This window comes from Amphibalanus amphitrite, unplaced genomic scaffold, assembly GCF_019059575.1.
Source record: "Amphibalanus amphitrite isolate SeventyFive unplaced genomic scaffold, NRLGWU_Aamphi_draft 001231F_arrow, whole genome shotgun sequence".
Taxonomy (NCBI): domain Eukaryota; kingdom Metazoa; phylum Arthropoda; class Thecostraca; order Balanomorpha; family Balanidae; genus Amphibalanus; species Amphibalanus amphitrite.
In genome coordinates this window covers 49,890-70,447 of record NW_024882724.1, presented here as the reverse complement: position 1 = coordinate 70,447, position 20,558 = coordinate 49,890, and the positions used below count along the sequence as shown (strand labels likewise).

Here is a 20,558-nt window from a genome sequence, read left to right as displayed (position 1 = left end):
TTAAGTGCCCCCAAAACATGGAAATCTTGTACCTACTGGATAATACTAACGGCAAGTTTCAAGAACTTGCGATTCATCTCCAGTGGACACTGCACAATATATATCCAGGAGCTTCTGGAGACTGCTAGCCGCTGGGTCAACTTGAGTACACGGCGGATACTCACTACTCCTCAGCCCGAGCGCCCAGCGGCCCAGCCCTGGGCAGTAAACACTCACCAGCACTTTCAGAAACTTGTGATCCACCTCCCGCGTGTGTTTGAGGATGGCCATGACGATCGGACGCAGCGTCTTGAAACGAATCACCGGGAACGACTTGTGCAGCAGGTCGCGCAGCTTTCTGTCCCGCTCACGACCCTCCAGCTTACCGATGTCGTTTATCTGCTGGATCAGCTTATCGCAAAGGCTCTGGAAAAACAATAACGTTATAATAAATGATCTTGCATTAATGTATATGTACCTACCTAACGACTACATGTGTGCCTACCGTAACGACTTGCATGCCTGCCGTAAATGTAACGACTTTGTGACACATCCATATAAAACTGAATCATTGGCAAGCGTGACGACTGACGAAAGAGTAATTTACCAAAGGCAACAGTAAACAAACATCTAGACGGGCCTGCTCGCTTGAACAACTTTAGGGAATCACAATCTGGGAAACCCAAACAATGAATCTAGCAAGATTTGAAAAACAAAGAATCCGCAAACAAAGATAAGGGAATAACCGGAATCTAGCATAGCCTAATGACGACTCAGTGTTGTTTTTCGACAACAGCAAATATGAAGAATGATGCAAATTGCTCAGTTTGTGACGCAAGTGCACTGCATACCTCCATCACAGACGTGTGAAATTCGAACCGTTTGACGCCATGGAGATCCAGCAGAGGGAGCATAGGTCTCAACGATGGAAGAAGAATGCCATTCTCTGCCTGCATAGACCAAATGGGGGAGGAACTTAGCAGAACACAGTCACACATCTGCTACTGGTCAGTAACCAATAGAAAATAATTGTCTTGTTCTCATAACCGCTCGACTCCAAACGGTTAGGTAACTTATCGCCGGTGGAAAAGAAGCTGACATGGCATGGACACGCGCATTAGTGAAGAAAGACTGTAGCATGGTAGTTACACCTTTATGGTTAAATGATGCACAAATAGACTTGTTCACAGTTCATTCACACTTATTGACCTAGACTAGAAGTAGTTCAGTTGTACGGCGTACCTGGAAGATCACGAGAAATACAATACATACTTCTTACGCAAAAACTCGACACAGATGGGTAGTTACAAGTTACATGCTGTGCCCTGTTGCACTTACCTGAAAGTCACTGATGGCTTTTAGCGGATCCGAACAGCTTGTGAGCGCCTTCCGGAGGTATTCCTTTCCGGGAATACCAATCTCTTCTAACCCTCCGCCGCCAGACATGATTCCCTGCAACACGGTGATCCCCGATTGATTCACCCGTCACGCATTGGTCGGCCGAGGCGCGCCCCGGGCGCCTTGCGTATATAAACCTCGGCGCCCGGCCCATGATTACAGTAGCTCGGTGCGAGGCCCAGCGCGAGGCCCAGTACAGCTGAGGAGCTCACGGCTGCAGCACAACTTCAAAACCACTGCACTCAATGGTAAGAAGCCAGGTATTTGATTGTGCATAGAAAGTTTCTGGGATATTAATAACTGTTTGGGGATGCAAAAAAAAAAGATAGCAAAACTTGGCGTGATATGACGATGTAGTTGTTTGTAATGGCTCAGGGAAACATTCCTATCTTTCTATTCAGCAAATGACGGCTCCATCCCGCAATTCAGTTGGTAGAGCGTTGGACCCCCAACAGTGGGAGCCCGGCAATGGGTTCGAGCCACTCCGGAAAGGTGGAAGCAGCCGCAGCCAGTTTAACCAGTCTACAAACAACTTTATGGACGATCGAACCATGTCAGGCAGATTGGTAACGAAAAACAAAAAAAGAAGCGGACCCAAGACAGAGCCCTGGGGTACTCCAGTTGCTACCTACCTCCACTTAGATAGTTGTCCGTTTATGGCCACTCGCTGGCTACAATTCAATAGAAATGACAACAGAATCCACCGACCACCCCTACACACCTTTTCTAAATTGCAAAACTGCTACGTGGTCCTTGGTTACCTGCAAATCGCTACCAATAAAAACGAATTTTGGAAACACTTCTGAATATGTTGAAATTCAAACACTCATAATGCACTGACGATGACGCTCGCAAGTCGCATTTAATTGGTTGCTGGCAAAACACTATTTGGTCTGTTGCTGTCTGCTGCCAGCAGCAGCTTTTTATCTTAGATAGGTATACAAATTTTGACCGAATGGAAGAATGAGTGGCTGTGGGCCCAGGAGCCTCACTAAGTACCTACTAAATAAATAGCGTTTGTTGTGAATGACATCACACTCCACAGACCAGGGCTGCCGAGTCGGAGTCGGAGTCGAAGTTCTGCCCGGAGTCGGAGTCGCCAAAATCCTACCGACTCCGACTCCGAAGTCGGAGTTAACACCGCATGGTCCAAAAGCAGGCCCTATATCTGCTTACTTGACAACATCATGCCCGTTGACCTTTTCACATCATGTTTTGTCGAAGCTAAGGCCATCAGAGGCGTAGCCAAGGGGGGGGGCATGGGGGCAATGGTCTCCCTTGAGCGCTGAAGGCGCGATGGGGGCCCCCTCAGGCCCCGGGATATTTTTCAAACACTGGATACCTAAAACGCCTTTTACTCGAAAGAAAATTGATATCAAAGTTTCATTTCTGTGCCCCTGGTTGCCCGAGGTGCCCCTGATGACCCAATGGGCCCCTGCAGTCATCCGAGGGCCCCTGGTTTCCTGGAGTCTCTGGTCGCCTAGGGGGCCTATGGTGACTGGTCGCTTGCGGCCGCGGGCCCCTGGTCGCCGCCGTGATCAGTGAGCGGGCGTTTGAGGGCAGGGCGGCCGCCGGTTTTGCCAGGTCGTCCGCGCTCTCATTCCCCTCGACACCGCAGTGGGCAGGTCTGGAACCCACTGCAGTATTGCTTAACGACACTTGGCGATGTTCAACAAGGTCTTCCATACCTATCTCCACGCCGAGGATTGAGGCCTCACCTGGGCGGCTGCTCCACCGCTGAGTGGTTATATGGCCTTGCGCTGAGTACACTCAGGGCGGCTCGCCAGTGCGAGACTCGAGTACGCGACGACCGGGGCGGGGACGTCTCGTCCCGAAACCTCTCCAGAGCCGCCCGCGGGGCGAATCTGCTGCTAGATTGACCAGCATACCACATACATTTGGGGACCATCTTTCACCAAAAAATTATGCGACCACCCTGCGCCGAAAAATTAGTCCGCGCCATGCGCTGAATTCGGGGCATGCGAAGTTACGCTGAACGTGCGCTGAAATTTTCGGCGCAATCCCGCTACTACGCCAGACATATTTGGCATAACTTGTATTTTTCCAGTCTGGCCTCAGACCACCCTCAGAACCGGCTGAGCGACTTATGAAACTATTCGTGGGCCTATCTGGCAGGTGCCCATGGACTGCTTGGCCCCCCAGTTCTAACATTTTTTAAAAATAAACATTTTCCTATTTATTTGGGCCCCTTCGAAAAAAATAGGGAATGAAATCTGATGTCTTTTGATTTTTAAGGGGGTTACCTTTGGCCCCTGTAAGTTTGGCCCATTTGAGGAAATCCTGGCTATGCCCCTGATCAGAGGATAAAGGGCAGGGTGCATGCAACAAGCTCTGCTTAGAAGGGGCTCTGTCCTTGTGAACCCTGCCATCTGAAGGTTAAAAAAGCCTGCTTATTGTAATGTACACCACAGAGCACGGCCAGAGGGGTGTTCAGGGCACCGCACACTGCTGCGTACGGTGTGTGCGGTGTGTGCAGCAGGCATGGGGGTAGGGGATGGGTAGGCGGTTCTGACATCACGGCTGCATGCGGTGGACGGTCCGCTGTGGCCAGTCCCGACTGGCTGCTGTGTGCAGTGACGGTAGGCTGACGTGGTAAATGTCAAGTTTAAGTCCTAAGAAGATTACATTGATAAATTTTTCATATTTTGACATTATTTGACATCCTGAATCCAAAAATGATACTCATATATCTCGCAAATAAAAGAAAAAAACATAATCAAACCTGACCTAACCTTACCTACTTACCTATAACCTACCAACCTACAACCTACAAACCTACCCTAACCTAACCTAACCTACAAACCTACCTACCTACAACCTAAAACCTACAAACCTACAACCTAACCTAACCTAAAACCTAAAATTTTCGCTGTTTCATATTCGTATCAAAAGCGCCACAATTGTAGTTAGGACCTAAACTTGACATATACCGGCTGACGTAGGGACGCTGGACGCAGTGGGCGGAGCTTGGAGGCTGTGTACGGTCCGACCGCACACAGGACCCGTGAACAGCCCTCGGGTCATGCATGCTACTTAGTACCTACTTTTGTCACATTCAAAACACACACACTGACTAGCTGACACACATTTCTTTAGATAGATAGGCACCTGCTATTATATTAGCCTACCTTGACCTAAGAAGATCACAATTTGTATCCAATATCCCACCGATCCAGATTCCAGGGCCGTATCAAGACGATGTAGGTTTGAAAATGAATTTCAATTATGATGTCACCGTGCAAAACACGAGATCAACACCCAAGATACCTATAACAAACACCACAGCATATCAATATAAAGAACCAGAGTATATAGAACACCGGCTGTTCACGGTGCGGTCGGACCGCACACAGCCTCCAAGCTCCGCCCACTGCGTCCCTACGTCAGCCTTGCGTCACCGCACACAGCGACCGCTGTGGCCGGTCGGGACAGTGGCCACAGCGGACCGTCCACCGCACGCAGCCGTGACGTCAGAGCCGCCTACCCATCCCCTACCCCCACGCCTGCTGGACGTACCGCACACACCGCACGCAGCAGTGTGCGGTGCCCGTGAACACCTGAGGGCTGTTCACGGACCCTGTGTGCGGTCGGACCGCACACAGCCTCGAAGCTCCGCCCACGGCGTCCCTACGTCAGCCTTCCGTCACCGCACACAGCGATCGCTGTGGCCGGTCGGGACTGGCCACAGCGGACCGTCCACCGCACGCAGCCGTGACGTCAGAACCGCCTACCCATCCCCTACCCCCACGCCTGCTGGACGTACCGCACACACCGCACGCAGCAGTGTGCGGTGCCCGTGAACACCCCTCTGAGTAAAGAACTCCGTGATCAACACGGAATTTGCACGGAATATCAACACGAGCATTGACCACTGACGCTGATACATTTTCGGCGCACATGCCCATTACCCGGAAAGGGCTTAAAGGGACCCTCCCACCTTCAAAAAAGTTAATGAATTGGCATGAAAGTGATGTCGCTCGGTTTAGAAAGAGCAAAAACGAATATCTACCAAATTTCATCGAAAAATATTCACCGGTTTTCAAGATATTAGACTTTTACTTTTGTTTACTTTTTGGGATCTCCGCTGTTCCTAGCGACTTTATTTGAAAGTGCGGCATTTGTTGCGCGCAAAGCAGCATATACCACCGCGTGCTACAAAACGTTTTAGTCAAACATTTAACGGACGTTCGAAAGCCTGATGACGTCATCAGATTCCCGTAATGGTTAAGAGATAGGGACCACGCTGGTCCCACCCTGCAAGTAAAGGGAAGAAATTTCTTGAACACCATAAAGCTGCGGGGGTTGCGGCCAGGATAAATGGTGGTTTCTGAGCCTGGCCGCAAACTTGGCTGTTATCGGGGTTACATGAGCACAGTAAATACGTATTTAGCCGCTAATTCGAATTAGGAACGCATTACCGACTCATGTAGCCACCTGCTAGTACGAATCGGCGATCCGATCCGCGGTTACATGAGCAAAGCAAATACGTATCACGATCGGATTCACCGCTAATGCGAATCAGGAGCGTACTACCGACTCATGTATCCACCTGCTAATACGAATCGGCGGTCCGAACAAAATCCGCTGAGAAAGAGGCTTAGAAGCGAATAGGACCAAGATACGTATTACAGGAACTATTTCTTCGCAAAAAGAAACATTAAAATGCAAAATAATAGATATTTTTTTCATTTTCTTCTTTTGAAATAATATTTAAAAAAATATGTCGGTATTTTGCCAAGTTTTCAACACTAAATATAGTGAAAACCAAATAGTAAATATCCACATAATTTCAGTTGAAACATTTTTCTGACAGCACTACAGACGAATCAAGAGAGGCAATTGCCCAATGAGTCAAAGCAAGACAACTTTATGTTCAACTTTTTTTTGTTAAGTTAATTGAGAATGTTTTGAGCAGATTAAATGCAAAAAAGACGTAAGATAATAAATTTTTAATTTAGTCACCTCTATTGTTACGGAAGTGCGCCACATTTGTATGCTATTCCGTTTGTAATGCGCATCGGGCCGAGAGCCAAACTAGATCCGTTTGACGTCACTGATACGAATTTGCTCATGTAGTCGGTGCACTGAATGCGTTCTTGGGGAGCTGATGCGAATTAGCGTAGTGCGTATTTGGAACGGATCGCTCATGTAACCGAAACGTCCGAGGCACACGATTCGGGCCGTATTTCACAAGAACTATTCTTTGCTGACTGGAAGCGTCAAAATGCAAAATACTTTACAATTTTTTTTATTGGCTGCCTCGTAGAAAATAGCAAAAAAATGTTGGTATTTTGGTTGCATGTGAAATAAAATGAATGAAATATTTTGATAGATAATTTTTTCTGACCACCCTGCTGTCGCTGCATGGCGAATCAGTGCCCACTGACTTAAAACAAGAAAACTTTGTTTTCATTTTTTGATTTCATGTTAATTTTAAATGTTTTTGAGCCTATCAACTGATATAAGTATTTAAAATTTAGCTCAGTCGTCCCGGTAAATGCCGCAACTGCGCCATGACTGTACGCTAATCCTATTCCGTTTGTGATGCGAATTACCGGCCGTCGAGGAGTCAGCCCGGGTGAGCCAAACAAGATCCGTTTGACGTAGATAAAACGAATTAGTCTCATGTAACCGGTGCCGTAGATCCGTTTGTGGGGAGCTGATGCGCATTAGCGTAGTGCGTATTTGGAACGGATCGCTCATGTAACCCCGGTATATCTCAACTCAAAACTAATGTTAAGGTGGGAGGGTCCCTTTAAACGCAGTTCACACTTGCCCGTAAGGTCTGCCGGTGACGGCAAGGCCATCCGACACCGTCAAAACGGCCGAAACCGACGGAGCGACGGCCGTCAGGTCGACGGGCATGTGTGAACCGGCAGCGTTTGACGGCCGGCAAACAGCTGACTGCGCCGGCGCCGGACCTGACGGCGGTCGCTTTGGAAAGTTCAGCAATGTTCAACTTTTGACGGTGACGGGCCCGTCGGTTTGAATGTCTGCGTGTTGGAGCTGAAGAGGAAAAGGAACGTTATCATGCAGCATGAAGCTTAAATGCATTTTTAGGATAATTTATATCATTTTCTATCCATTTGTTGAGATGAAAGTATTTATTACGGCACGATATCTTGAGATTCGATCCCTGATTTAAGTCAGCGAACCGATGTGTCTTTCATTAAAATAAAATTGCAGCATTATTTGACATAAAAATGTAAAAGCGTGGTATTTTATCTCTGTAATTCAAAGAATATTTTTAACTTCTCGGCCTCTACCCTCCCCCATCCCCTTCCCCCATCTGCACCCATCTCGAAAATGGTGCGCCATTTCTGTCACAATATATGGCAGCCAATGGGAGCTACTGTGGTAACCACGTGTGTCGCCGGCCGGCACGGGAGTTCCTGGCGCAGACCGATTCGCGCGCCGACTTGTGACGTCGCTACCCCGCCCCGGCGCTGGGGAGGCGGCCCAGGACGTGTCTGTTCGTGAACTTTGTCCCATCACGATGCGACCGCGTGGCTGCGGCCTGCGCTGCCGCAGTGCGTCGGCCAGTGACCAATCCGCGCTCCGATCGGCAGCCACGTGGTGTCCGAGTGCTTCTGCGCATGTCTGGGCCCGGCCCGCTGCGTCGGGCCGCGCGCTCTCCGGGACTTCTGGCCGAGCTCTTGGCCCAAGGCCCTATATACCAGGTAGGGTCGTCCGGCGATTCTACCTTTCCGTGACGTCAGCTCGTGACGTCATTTGGAGTCAAGTCTCGAAGCCCCGTTCAATCCCCATGTAAATGAGCGATTTTCGAAGCACTGTAGAATGAAGTCTGCACAAGATATATCAAACTTAAGTATCTTACCTAAAAGAGCAGACAATTTTCTGCAAGTTATCTATTACGTGTTTTTCGCTAAATCTTTTGCTTTTTTCACAAAAGCGTAAAATGTCCCCCCATGTCTCCGCAGCCTCCCTGCCGCCGGCCGCCGCGCGGTCGCGGTAGTGTAGTGGTTAGCGTGCCCGCGCAGTATTCCAAAGGTCCCGAGTTCGAATCTATGCGGTGCGGAACTTTAATTGCAATTCCAAGCTGAATATACGCACATCCATAATAAATTATTATTCGTATATGTAAGACACCTCAGTCTTCAGATACAGCCTCCGGTCTTACTGCATGTCTCTGTATTCCTGTGTTCTCAGCTTGACCGAACACACAACACACAACCAGCCGCGCCTCCGGCCGCGCTCCACACACACACCCTCTGCCCAGCGCTCTGCTCTGCTCTGCTCGCGCGCCGACGCGCGACCGCTTCCCGCCACAGCCGGGAACACGATTTAGCCGTGCATCCTTCACGGCTCTCGGCCACTAAATAATATTATACCTACTTACACTCCTCCCCTCCTATTGAACAATATGCCAACGACAGTCACAACAAACGCTTAATCAAAAGACCAGTGAGCAGGGTCGAACCGTTTCGGGGGGCGTACCTCACGCCCGAAACGGGTGACAGTTCGCGGCCGCTGATCCACATCCCGCGGCGGCTCGGCATCGAACGGCGGCGGCGGGGACGGCGGCGGAACATGTGGTACCTCCGGCCGGTGCGGCACAGCGTCATGGAGCGGTACAGGGTCAGGTGGCGGCACACAGTCAGGTCGCATCTCGGGCAGACGCGGCATCGGCACGTGCGGCAAAACAACAGGTTGCGGTACATAGCGGCCAGCTGTGACACCTTGGGGCGGAAATACAATTGGCGCCCCACCCATACCAGGCACACTATGGGGCCGGGCAATGGGCGTTCCCGGCACATCTCGCCAGAGAGACAACCCATGCGCTCTTGTCGCGGTCCTGTGCCCCTCACTCACAGCCGGCGGGCGCTCCACTGTGTTGTCCGGCTTCAAGCGGTTGTGGTGCACCACCAGACTGCGCCGCTTTCCCTCCTCGCGCACTCGATAGTTCACTGGTCCACATTGTTCTATGATCTCAGCCGCACGCCAAGGCCTCACAAACTTATGATATTCACCGCGCTTCGGTACATTGCGAAACAAGAACACTTTGTCACCCGGGCGATACGACCACTCGTTCATTCTGCGCTCATACAAAGCTTTGTTGCGGTCATGGGACAGCTGATCGCGCTTAACCACATCCTTAAAAGTAAGTCGGAGTGTCTCTCTCAAATCGTCTATGTACTGGGGGAAGGTTGGGGCCCGATCCACAACCGGCCGATCACCCAGCGAGGCTTCCGCCGGCAGGCGGGGCTCTCGCCCAAACATCAAGGCGAACGGAGAGTATCCCGTGCTGTCGTGCACCTGACTCCGGTAGGCGAGCATGAGCATCGGAAGATGCTTATCCCACTCCGTGTGCTGCTCAACAAACTTAGCCAGCATGTTCAAAATGGTGCGATTGGCTCGCTCAGTCATCCCGTTGCCCATAGGGTGATAACTGGATGTCTGAGACTGCTGAATGCCGAGCAGTTCGCTCACAGCTTTCATCACCGCACCGACAAAGTTCCGACCTTGGTCCGAGTGCACACGTTTCATGACGCCAAAACGAGAAATAAACTCATTTACAAGAACATTCGCAATCGTAGTAGCCTTTTCATCCGCGAGGGGATACGCTTCAACCCAGCGTGTGAAGTGATCAGTGATCACTAGCAGGTGTTTGTAGCCTCGAGCGGTTTCCGGCAGGTTGGTCACAAGGTCCATGGACACCAGCTCCATCGGCTCGGACGCAGACAACTGCCCCATACTCGCACATGGGCGGGGAGTCGGAGAGTTTCGCGAGGCACAGCGGCGGCACTGTTCGCAAAACTCAGTCACCGTACGCTCCAGGAGCGGCCACCAAAACCTGAGTCGCGCGACTTTCGCCAGCTTTGAAGCGTTGAAGTGCCCACCCGACGGACCATCATGAAGCGACCCCAGCACCACAGGCACGAGCTGGGGTGGGACTACCAGCTGCAGCTGGTCGTGCCCCCTCGGCCCAGCCCGGAACACTCTGTACAGAACATTATCAATCAAACGCAGACGTGACCACTGCCTCCAGTACGGCAAAGCGCCCTTTGACACGGAGGACTGGGAGGGCCGCTGTGTGCTCCCAGCAAGCTGCCTCTTCACCTCCGCCATGGCGGGGTCTGAGTTCTGCGCCGAACACATGAAATCAGAAGGCCACATGGACTGAACGTGGCGAGCTGCGACGGGAGGCGACTGAAAATCCATTGTGTCTGTCTGTGTAGACACCTCCTGCGTGGGGTCCGGCCTCCGACTGAGCGCATCCGGAGCCTCATGTAGCCTACCTGGCCGATGAACAATCTCAAACTGAAACTCGCCCAAAATCTCCAGCCACCGCGCCAGAAGCCCGTCAGGGTTTCTGAAATTCACAAGCCACTGCAGAGCGGCATGGTCTGTGCGGAGCGTGAACTTACGACCCAAAAGGTAATGTCGGAACTGCTGCACAAACGTCACAGCTGCGAGTAGCTCCTTTTTAGTGACTGAATATTGCCGCTGGGATTTAGACAGGCTTTTACTGTCAAATGCCACTGCCCGCTCACCTTGTCCATCCCTCTGCAGCAGAACCGCGCCCATCTTTGACCCTGAACAATCCACGTCTAGTACGAATTCGCTCGCTCCCGGGGAAAAGTCAGGGTATTTCAGAACCGGAGCCGTGCACAGCGCCGCCTTTAGCGAGTCAAAAGCCATCTGAGCCTCCGCATCCCAATGGAAGTCTACGTCTTTCCTGGTGAGGTGATGCAGCGGAGCCGCGATAGCAGCAAAATCTTTGATGTACCGTTTAAAGTACGTTGCCAATCCCAAGAACTGTGACAATGCCTTCTCATTCATAGGCACCGGCCAATCCTTTACTTTGTCTACCTTTTCTGGATCGGGACTGACCCCATCAGACGACACCACGTGACCCAGGTAAGTGATCTCTGATTGAAAGAATTTGCACTTTGAGAGGTTGAGAGTCAAATTCGCAGCCGACAGACGACGGAACACCTTCTCAAGACGTGAAAGATGCGTGTCAAAATCGCCAGAGAAAACCAAAATGTCATCAAAGTAGCTCACTGCATCAGTGGGAGCCAAATCACCCAATACAAGACTCAACAGTCTGGCGAACGAACTCGGGGCACCACTGAGGCCATATGGGCACGTTGTGTATTGCCAAAGCCCAAACGGCAACGTGATGGACGTTTTGGATCGATCCTCCTTTCGGATGCTCATCTGGTTGTACCCGCTTTTTAGATCGAGCACCGAAAACAAAGAGTTACCTCCCAGACTGTCAAGTAGGACATCAACCCTTGGGATTGGAAAGGCTGGCACCTGGCACACGCGGTTAAGTTTTCGAAAATCCCCACAAATTCGCACAGAACCGTCTCTTTTCTTCACCAGGACTACCGGTGATGACCAAGTGCCATCAGACGGCTCCAGCACCCCCTGATCTACCATATCCTGCACGCGCTGCTTTACTTCTGTCTCCAGGTGTGGGGGAATTCGTCTGGGAGCTGATCGCACCGGCTTGGCAGTGCCCGTGTCGATTACGTGCTCAACTAGTGAGCAGTGACCAAGCTGGTCTGAGAACAACGAGGGGTACCGGCGCAACAGAGCAAAGAACTTTTCCCGCTGCTGACTCGTTAGCGACACATCAGACAGATCGACCAAATCCTCCAAGGAACCCGCGCCAGAGCTGGGACCATTTGACACCCCATTGTCTGCATCATTGGAACCCGCGCCAGAGCTGGGACCATTTGACACCCCATTGTCTGCATCATTCCCCTCCCCTTCAATGGAGAAGTCGGCTTCCATTGATCCTAGGCCCTTGCCCTTAGACACCGAGACCGAGGATGACGTCACGTTACGCACCACGACCGGAACACTGCCGCCCGGCTTCACATCAACCAGTCCGTCCAGGAACGTCAACCCACTGACTGCGACGTCGGCAATGAACACAGCCTCTCCCTCAAAATCAGCATCATCGACATGGCCGGGGATCACAACCTCACAGTTTGGGGGTATAGCGTACGTTTCCTGTACAGACACCCTGCACACACGAGTCGTCGGTCGCTCAGGCAACACCGTGGCGACCGGCTGACGGTTCACCTGGTTTGCAGGTGTCAGCTGCTTCGTCGATAAGTCAAGAACAAACGGATACTGCGCAAAAAAATCCATGCCCAGGAGGCAGTCGATGGGACCGATTTCGTCGGATACAAACACAGAGAGCGGGTATGACACATTATCGATAACAAAATGCACTGCACACCGACCGAGCAGACGCAACGGCTGTTGAGTTGCAGTTTTAGCGGTGACGTCACAACGTTGTAGCTGGGGACGCGCTGAAATCTGATCATAAATCCGCCTGTGAACTATTGTTATAGCACTTCCTGTATCCACAACAAGCTGCGCTGGCACCTCACTAACCTTTGCCTTGACCGTAATGTCCGACGCCGATGCAGCGCAGTTATTCAAAACTCTCGGTCCCGGCGGCCGAGTGACCGGGGAGCGCGCGCGCCGCCCTGAGCGCCCTCCCCTCCGGCGTTTCCCGAGAGGCGGCACGTGCGCTGAACATGGCCCACCTTCCCACAGGCAAAGCACCTGGCTAGACGGAAACGACAATCTGGTTTCACGTGACCCGTCTCCCCACAACACAGACATATGGGCATTGACACGTCACACTCCTGTCGGCCCCGGGCCCGGTCATGCCTCATCTGTCCCATCCGGTTAGTAGCAGCCAGCTGCAACTCCAGCTGCCCAATGCGGCGCAGAATTTGCTCCAGCACTGATGGTTCTGCAGCCTCGTCTCCCACTTTACGCACCCCCGGTCGCTCTGAGTCCGATCCGGCCGGCCCAGCCTCCGCCTGGTCGAGGGCGGGCTCGGACCGGGCGCCATCGCCGCCCACTGCACACACGCGCTGTCCCTGGCCCACCGGTCCCCGAGACAGACGATCAGCAGCCAGCACGTTTTGCACACTTTTTACGGCTGCATCAAAGGTCACAGATCCCAAAGACACCACTGCATGAGCCAACCGCTGAGGCAAGGCGGCCAGGAAATAGTGATAGAGATGCGTATCAGGCGAGTGGGCGCCAAACACGGCAGTGACCAGGCCGCGCAGCTGAACAATGAAGGTGTCCAGTGACTGAGCCGTCGGGTCGAATTTGAGCGCCTGCAGCGCGCTGTGGCAGTCCAAGGCGCTAGCGTCCGGGAACACGGCTCCGAGACGGTCTAGCAGAGTGTCGATTGAGCCGTCAGCAGGACGCTCAAACGTGTCGAACGCCTCTCGGGCCGCTCCATCCAGACACAGCGGCAAACAGTTCAGAGTCGCCTCACCCGTGAACGACTGCACGGCACAAAAACTCTTAAAATCCTCTCGGAAACGACGAAATGACCCCCGACCGTCATACCTGGGTGGCGCGAAGTGAGCCATTTCCTCTTGAGATAATCACGACGTCGTCGTAAATCACTGCGTATCACTTGGGGTGTGAAAAAAAATCAAATGTTTATATAACAGCTCGCAGCTGATCGGTTCCGTGTCAAACAATTTATCAGGCCAAGACTGTGTGAGGCCAACACAACCCGGTTCGCAACCACAACCACCGCTGCCACCAATGTAAGACACCTCAGTCTTCAGATACAGCCTCCGGTCTTACTGCATGTCTCTGTATTCCTGTGTTCTCAGCTTGACCGAACACACAACACACAACCAGCCGCGCCTCCGGCCGCGCTCCACACACACACCCTCTGCCCAGCGCTCTGCTCTGCTCTGCTCGCGCGCCGACGCGCGACCGCTTCCCGCCACAGCCGGGAACACGATTTAGCCGTGCATCCTTCACGGCTCTCGGCCACTAAATAATATTATACCTACTTACATATAGCTAAACTGTCACCAAGCTATCCATATAAATTGACTTCACCCAAAATATCGGCAAGATTCTATTAAAATAAAAATTCAAATATGGCGGCTTGGACTGCCGCGTGCGTTAGGCTCCGCCCATAGCTCCGCCCACATGCGTGACGTCATTCGTGTTAGTGGACACGCAGAGAGATAGGGGACGACATGGGCCTGTCTTGGCCTGAGCAGACGCGTCACGTCTGGCTCCGCGATTTGGCCCGTTCTGTCCGGGATTTATAACTTAGATTAGGCAGGGCATATTTGGCAAACTTGGATTTCATTCTCGTCTCTTCGTCGCTCCATTGTCTGATTCGTTGTTTCGGTTTTTGCCTTCGTTTTGGAACTTAAAATATAACAACCCGCTCTTTTAATTAATTCTTTTACTTGGGGCCGTTTGGATCGATCTGATTGAATTTTTGGAACACGCACCAGGTTGATATTTTGCATTTCTGATTAACGTAAAATCCAGTCACTAATATGTGGTGAACTGCCCAGTCACTAATATGTGGTGAACTGCCCCACAGCACCACATATTGGTGACCCCCGACGTGATTCTTGTTCGATTTTTCTATACTTCCGGGTTGTCGCCTCCGCTCATTCCCGAATCAATTATTTCATTTTATTCCCCCACATGGATTGCTATTCCGTCGCTCCACAGTGGCTTCTGCGCCACTTTTCCATGATGGTTTCTGTGCCATCTCTCCGCCGTGTGATTAGTTAGGCATTTATCTTCTCGGTGATTTTATTTCGGCGTTCCATTGGCTCTTTCGGATTTTGCACTCGGTGTTTTAAATTTTAACTGTTCAGTGCATTGCAAACACCGGCTATACTTTAACGATCATGACGAACGAGGGCACGATGGAACCCGCTCATGCTGAGCCGGTCCATCATGTGTCGATCAAGCCGCCGGTTTTTATGGACACCGCGGTTGACGGCTGGTTTGCTATTATGGACGCCCAATTTAACATTGCCAAAATCACCAACTCACAGACCAAGTTCTACCACGTTCTCTCTGCCCTGCCTCCGGAAACCATCTCGCACATTCCGCGTGCTGTCTTGAGCAACAAAAATTTCTCTGAGCTACAGACAGCCGTCACTGACATGTACGAAAAGACAAAGCCAGAGATGTTTGAGAAACTGATCAGCAAAACGCGTCTGACGGGCCGCCCCTCACTCTTTCTAAGCGAGCTCAGAGAGGTGGCCGACAAGGTTGGTGTCGGAGACGATCTCGTTCGGCACAAATTTATCCAGTCGCTACCCACAGGCATTGCTACGGCCCTGGCTTCTCAGCGCGAGCTCTCATTGTCGCAGTTGGGCAAACTCGCGGACGAACTGATACCTCTTGTGCAAAACCCAGCTGCTAACATGGTTCACTGTCAGGATCAGGACCCACAGTCCGACTCACAGGCGTTCTTTGTGGCTCAGCAGCACCCAAGGTACCACAGGGCCACTCAGCCGCAGAGCCGAGCCGCCACACACTCCCCTGCTCGTGGTGCTCGTGATTCAAGGGCGTCTCTCGGTCTCACGCCGTTCCACCCTGACCAGAAGCCGAAAGTATGCCGTGCTCACCTGTTTTTCGGCAGCAGAGCACGCACTTGCAAGCCATGGTGTCACTGGCCCGACAAAGCTGCTGATCTGACCATGCAGCCGTCCTCACGAGCTGCATCTCCCTCCCGTGCAGCCACAGAGTCGGGAAACGAGAGGAGCAGGCCGTAAACGCAGCCCTCGGCCTGCCGCTCCTTAGGGTAACAGCCAAGGTGAATGATCAGCCCCTGAAATTCATCGTGGATACTGGCGCTGGTGTATCCCTGGTTCCACCCTCCTATGTGAATGGAACTCTAATTCACCCATCCGCTGTTTCGATCACGACTGCCAGCGGGCAGCCACTGCGCGTGCATGGCGAGGCCACTCTCGATATTGTCCTCCCCACACTCAGACGCAGTTACACATGGACATTTGTAGTGGCTGAAGTGACAGAGCCACTACTCGGTAACGATTTTCTCGCTCACAACTCGTTGGTTGTCGATTGTGGTTCCCAAGTTCTCCGCGACTCCACCACTCTGCTCTCTGCTCCCGGTGTACCGACGACCGGGGAGTCTGTTCATTTGGTGATAAATGATCTCACTCAGGTGCCTGAGGCAGTGCGGCCTATCCTAGAGGATCACCCCGCTGTTCTCAGCCCTAACCAGCCGGAGTACACAGACTCGCCAATCAAAACCACTCACTTCATCGACACCGGCAGCGCTCCACCCACGTTCGCCAGCCCACGCAAGCTGCCGCCCGACAAACTAACCGCAGCAAAGCAAGCACTCGATGTGCTGCTCAAAACAGGAGTGATTCGTCCGTCTAGGTCCCCGTGGGCCTCACCCATCCACATGGTTCCGAAGAGTACCCCTGGTGAGTGGCGTGTCACCGGTGATTACCGCGCGCTCAACGCCGTAACCAAACCGGATCGCTACCCACTGCCGCACATTCAGAGCCTTTCAACCAAGCTCCACAACGCTCAGTGGTTCAGCAAAATCGATCTGCTCCGTGCATATCACCAGGTGCCTATGAACCCCGCTGACTCAGAGAAGACGGCCGTCACCACGCCCTTCGGCTTGTACGAATACGCCTTCATTCCAATGGGGCTTCGCAACGCAGGTGCCACATTCCAGAGGGTCATGGACGGCATCTTCCGAGACGTGCCGTGCGTGTTCGTCTATCTTGACGATATCCTGGTATTTTCCGAGAACCAGGAGCAGCATGAGAAAGATTTGCGCCTCGTGTTCAGCAAGCTGGCTGAGCACAAGCTTCGCATCTCACTGGAGAAATGCGAGTTCATGAAGAAGTCACTCATTTTCCTCGGTCATGACGTCACCAGCACAGGTGTCACACCTCCCAAGGCCAGAGTGAAGGAGATTCTGGACCTCCCTCTACCGCATGACTCAGAGTCACTGCGTCGCTATCTGGGACTCATCGGCTTCTACCGGCGTATGATTCCGCGATTCGCCGATGTCACGTTCCACCTGACCGAACTGATTCGACTCAATCCAAAAAGCAAAGAACTGACGTGGACAGAGGAACAGACTCAGGCGTTCAGTGACAGTAAAGCGGCGCTGGCTGGCGCCTGCACTCTGCCACACCCAGTGCCACACTGCGAGCAGTACGAGCTCGTCACTGACGCATCACAAGTCGCGGTGGGTGCCGCGCTCCATCAGATTGTGGACGGAGTACCCGTTCCCATTGGCTTCTTCTCACGGAAGCTCAGTCAGGCCCAACAGAAGTACGCCGCGTATGACAGAGAGCTACTCGCGGCTTATCTGGCCACACTCCACTTTCGTGACATGATCGAAGGCCGCCACGTTACCCTGCGAACGGACCACAAGCCACTCGTGCGCGCTTTTCACAGCCCGCACACGGCTAAGTCTGACCGCCAACAGCGCCACTGGTGTGTCGTCACGGAATACATCACGGAGGTCTCGTACATTCGTGGCAGTGACAACGTGGTGGCGGACTGTCTCAGTCGCCCGGTGAACGCAGTGTCCCTCGATGCATGTGACCTCCATTTTATCGCGGCGGCTCAGAAGCAGGAAAAGGAGAGAAACGCCGACAGTGCCGATTCAGAGCACCAGGATTCCGAGTCAGGTCCGGGATCGCGCTCAAACCCGCAGGACAACTCCCGATTGGAGCCAGTAACACTGTCTGGCGACATCACAGTCCTGTGTGAAAACACTGGACCACATCCACGCCCGTACGTACCAAAGGCATGCAGGCGCGCCGTGTTTGATCGTTTCCACGGCCTGTCACACCCGGGTAGGAAAGGCACCACCCGTCTCATCAGCTCTCGCTATTTCTGGCATGATATGCGCCGTGACATTGCGCGATGGGCGAAGGAGTGTGAAGCATGCCAGGAAGCCAAGGTGCACAGGCACACTCGTTCTCCGCCCGGTCGATTTGATGTGCCCTCGCAGCGGTTCGAAACTGTACATATAGACATAGTCGGGCCGCTGCCCCCGTCAGTACCCCACGGGCACCCCTTCACCGCGCCATTTCGTTATTTGTTGACATGCATCGATCGCGCCACGCGTTGGGTCGAGGCCGTGCCGTTGGTCTCGATCACCGCGGAAAGTGTAGCCTCTGCTTTCCTCGACACTTGGGTGTCCCGATTCGGAGTTCCGCTGCATGTTGTCACGGACCGCGGTTCCCAATTCGAATCAGAACTGTTTTCACACTTGTCTTCAATGATAGGTTTCCATCGCCTCCGAACCACTGCTTATCATCCGACATGTAATGGGATGGTGGAAAGAGTCCACCGAACGCTCAAAGCCGCCATCCGGGCGCGCAGGCAAGAGTGGCTGCGCGCGCTACCCGTCGTTTTGCTAGGTTTGAGAGCCATGCCAGCAGAGTCGGGTTTTTCGGCATTCACTGCCGTCACAGGCGCGCAGGTGCTGTTTCCCCGCTGCGCCGTCGAGAAGGTCCCCGTCGGGACAAAGTACGTCCAAGAACTGGCAAAGCGTATGTCAGAAATCGATTTCGTCACACTCTCACAGGGCTCGAACCATGCCCGCACACCACCGACACATGTGCCACCCGATCTCATGACATGCACACACGTGTGGGTACGCGTTGACCGCGTGCGGCACTCTCTGGAGTCCCCGTACCGCGGCCCCATGCGAGTCATCAGACGCAGCCCTAAAGTGTTCACGTTGGAGCTGCCGACTGGCGCCCACGACACTGTAAGCGTTGACAGACTCAAACCGGCACACATGCCGCCACCTGAGGACACGCTTGGTCCGAGCAGTACCGAGCCTGCGGCTCCGGAGCAGCAGCCGTCACCGTCGACCTCGCTCGGGTCCCTCGCCACTGGGGCGCCCGACGAGCCGACACCGACGCCAACGACTACAAGACCGTCCAGCAAGAGGACTTCAAAACCTGGAGTGACGTCTTCCGCATCGCCGGCCAAGGACGACAAGCCGTCCGCGGCTGCGCCGGTGCACACCCGCAGCGGCCGCCGCGTGCAGTTCCGGCCGCAACCGGACTTCCGATACTTTTGAGTGCGCCCGCGTACGTGCGTTCGAGGACGATCCTGATCGCGTGGCGCCGACAGTGAAGTGATAACTGCGTCGCGCGGTGTAGTGATTCTTGCGTCGCGCAGGACCGTGCAGTGACAATTGCGTTGCGCCGTACCGTGTAGTGATTATTGCGTCGCGCAGTGAAGTGTCGATCGCGTCGCGCACCGAGTGATGTGAAAAGTGATTGTTTTGGCTTATCGTGTATGCGCTCCGCGCTGAGGCGGTGAGTACTGTGGTAACCACGTGTGTCGCCGGCCGGCACGGGAGTTCCTGGCGCAGACCGATTCGCGCGCCGACTTGTGACGTCGCTACCCCGCCCCGGCGCTGGGGAGGCGGCCCAGGACGTGTCTGTTCGTGAACTTTGTCCCATCACGATGCGACCGCGTGGCTGCGGCCTGCGCTGCCGCAGTGCGTCGGCCAGTGACCAATCCGCGCTCCGATCGGCAGCCACGTGGTGTCCGAGTGCTTCTGCGCATGTCTGGGCCCGGCCCGCTGCGTCGGGCCGCGCGCTCTCCGGGACTTCTGGCCGAGCTCTTGGCCTGAGCAGACGCGTCACGTCTGGCTCCGCGATTTGGCCCGTTCTGTCCGGGATTTATAACTTAGATTAGGCAGGGCATATTTGGCAAACTTGGATTTCATTCTCGTCTCTTCGTCGCTCCATTGTCTGATTCGTTGTTTCGGTTTTTGCCTTCGTTTTGGAACTTAAAATATAACAACCCGCTCTTTTAATTAATTCTTTTACTTGGGGCCGTTTGGATCGATCTGATTGAATTTTTGGAACACGCACCAGGTTGATATTTTGCATTTCTGATTAACGTAAAATCCAGTCACTAATATGTGGTGAACTGCCCAGTCACTAATATGTGGTGAACTGCCCCACAGCACCACACTACCAATCTCAACTTTCGTTTGACGGGCTGCAGCAAGGGCTGCAGGCCGTCAGGTCGACGGTGACGGGCCCGACACCGACAGACTGACGGTCATGTGTGAACTGCGTTTTAAATGGCTTAAAGGGACCCTCCCACCTTCAAAAAAGTTAATGAATTGGCACAAAAGTGATGTCGCTCGGTTCAGAAAGAGCGAAAACGAATATCTACCAAATTTCATCGAAAAATATTCACCGGTTTTCCAGATAATAGACTTTTACTTTTGTTTACTTTTTGGGATCTCCGCTGTTCCTAGCGACTTTATTTGAAAGTGCGGCATTTGTTGCGCGCAAAGCAGCATATACCACCGCGTGCTACCAAACGTTTTAGTA

At 53.0% G+C, this 20,558-nt stretch overlaps 1 protein-coding gene across 9 annotated transcripts in view; it reads right to left on the bottom strand.

The window, feature by feature from the left end:
- Positions 1 to 6,013, bottom strand: part of LOC122371314 (negative elongation factor B-like) — a 31,184-nt gene extending 25,171 nt beyond the window's left edge. Inside the window, exons 1-5 of one of the 9 annotated variants that reach the window (XM_043347533.1) lie at positions 5,220 to 5,253; positions 4,666 to 4,701; positions 1,318 to 1,431; positions 831 to 929; positions 217 to 405 (exon numbers count right to left, since the gene is read on the bottom strand). In XM_043347533.1, the coding sequence (XP_043203468.1) occupies positions 217 to 405; positions 831 to 929; positions 1,318 to 1,425 (396 nt within the window). In that variant the 5' untranslated portion in view covers positions 1,426 to 1,431; positions 4,666 to 4,701; positions 5,220 to 5,253. Of the gene's footprint in view, positions 1 to 216; positions 406 to 830; positions 930 to 1,317; positions 1,432 to 2,009; positions 2,134 to 3,911; positions 3,957 to 4,442; positions 4,773 to 5,219; positions 5,254 to 5,947 lie in introns of those variants that run through there. The other 8 variants (XM_043347536.1, XM_043347539.1, XM_043347535.1 and 5 more) reach the window with 8 other exon arrangements.
- Between the last annotated feature and the right edge of the window lie 14,545 nt (positions 6,014 to 20,558).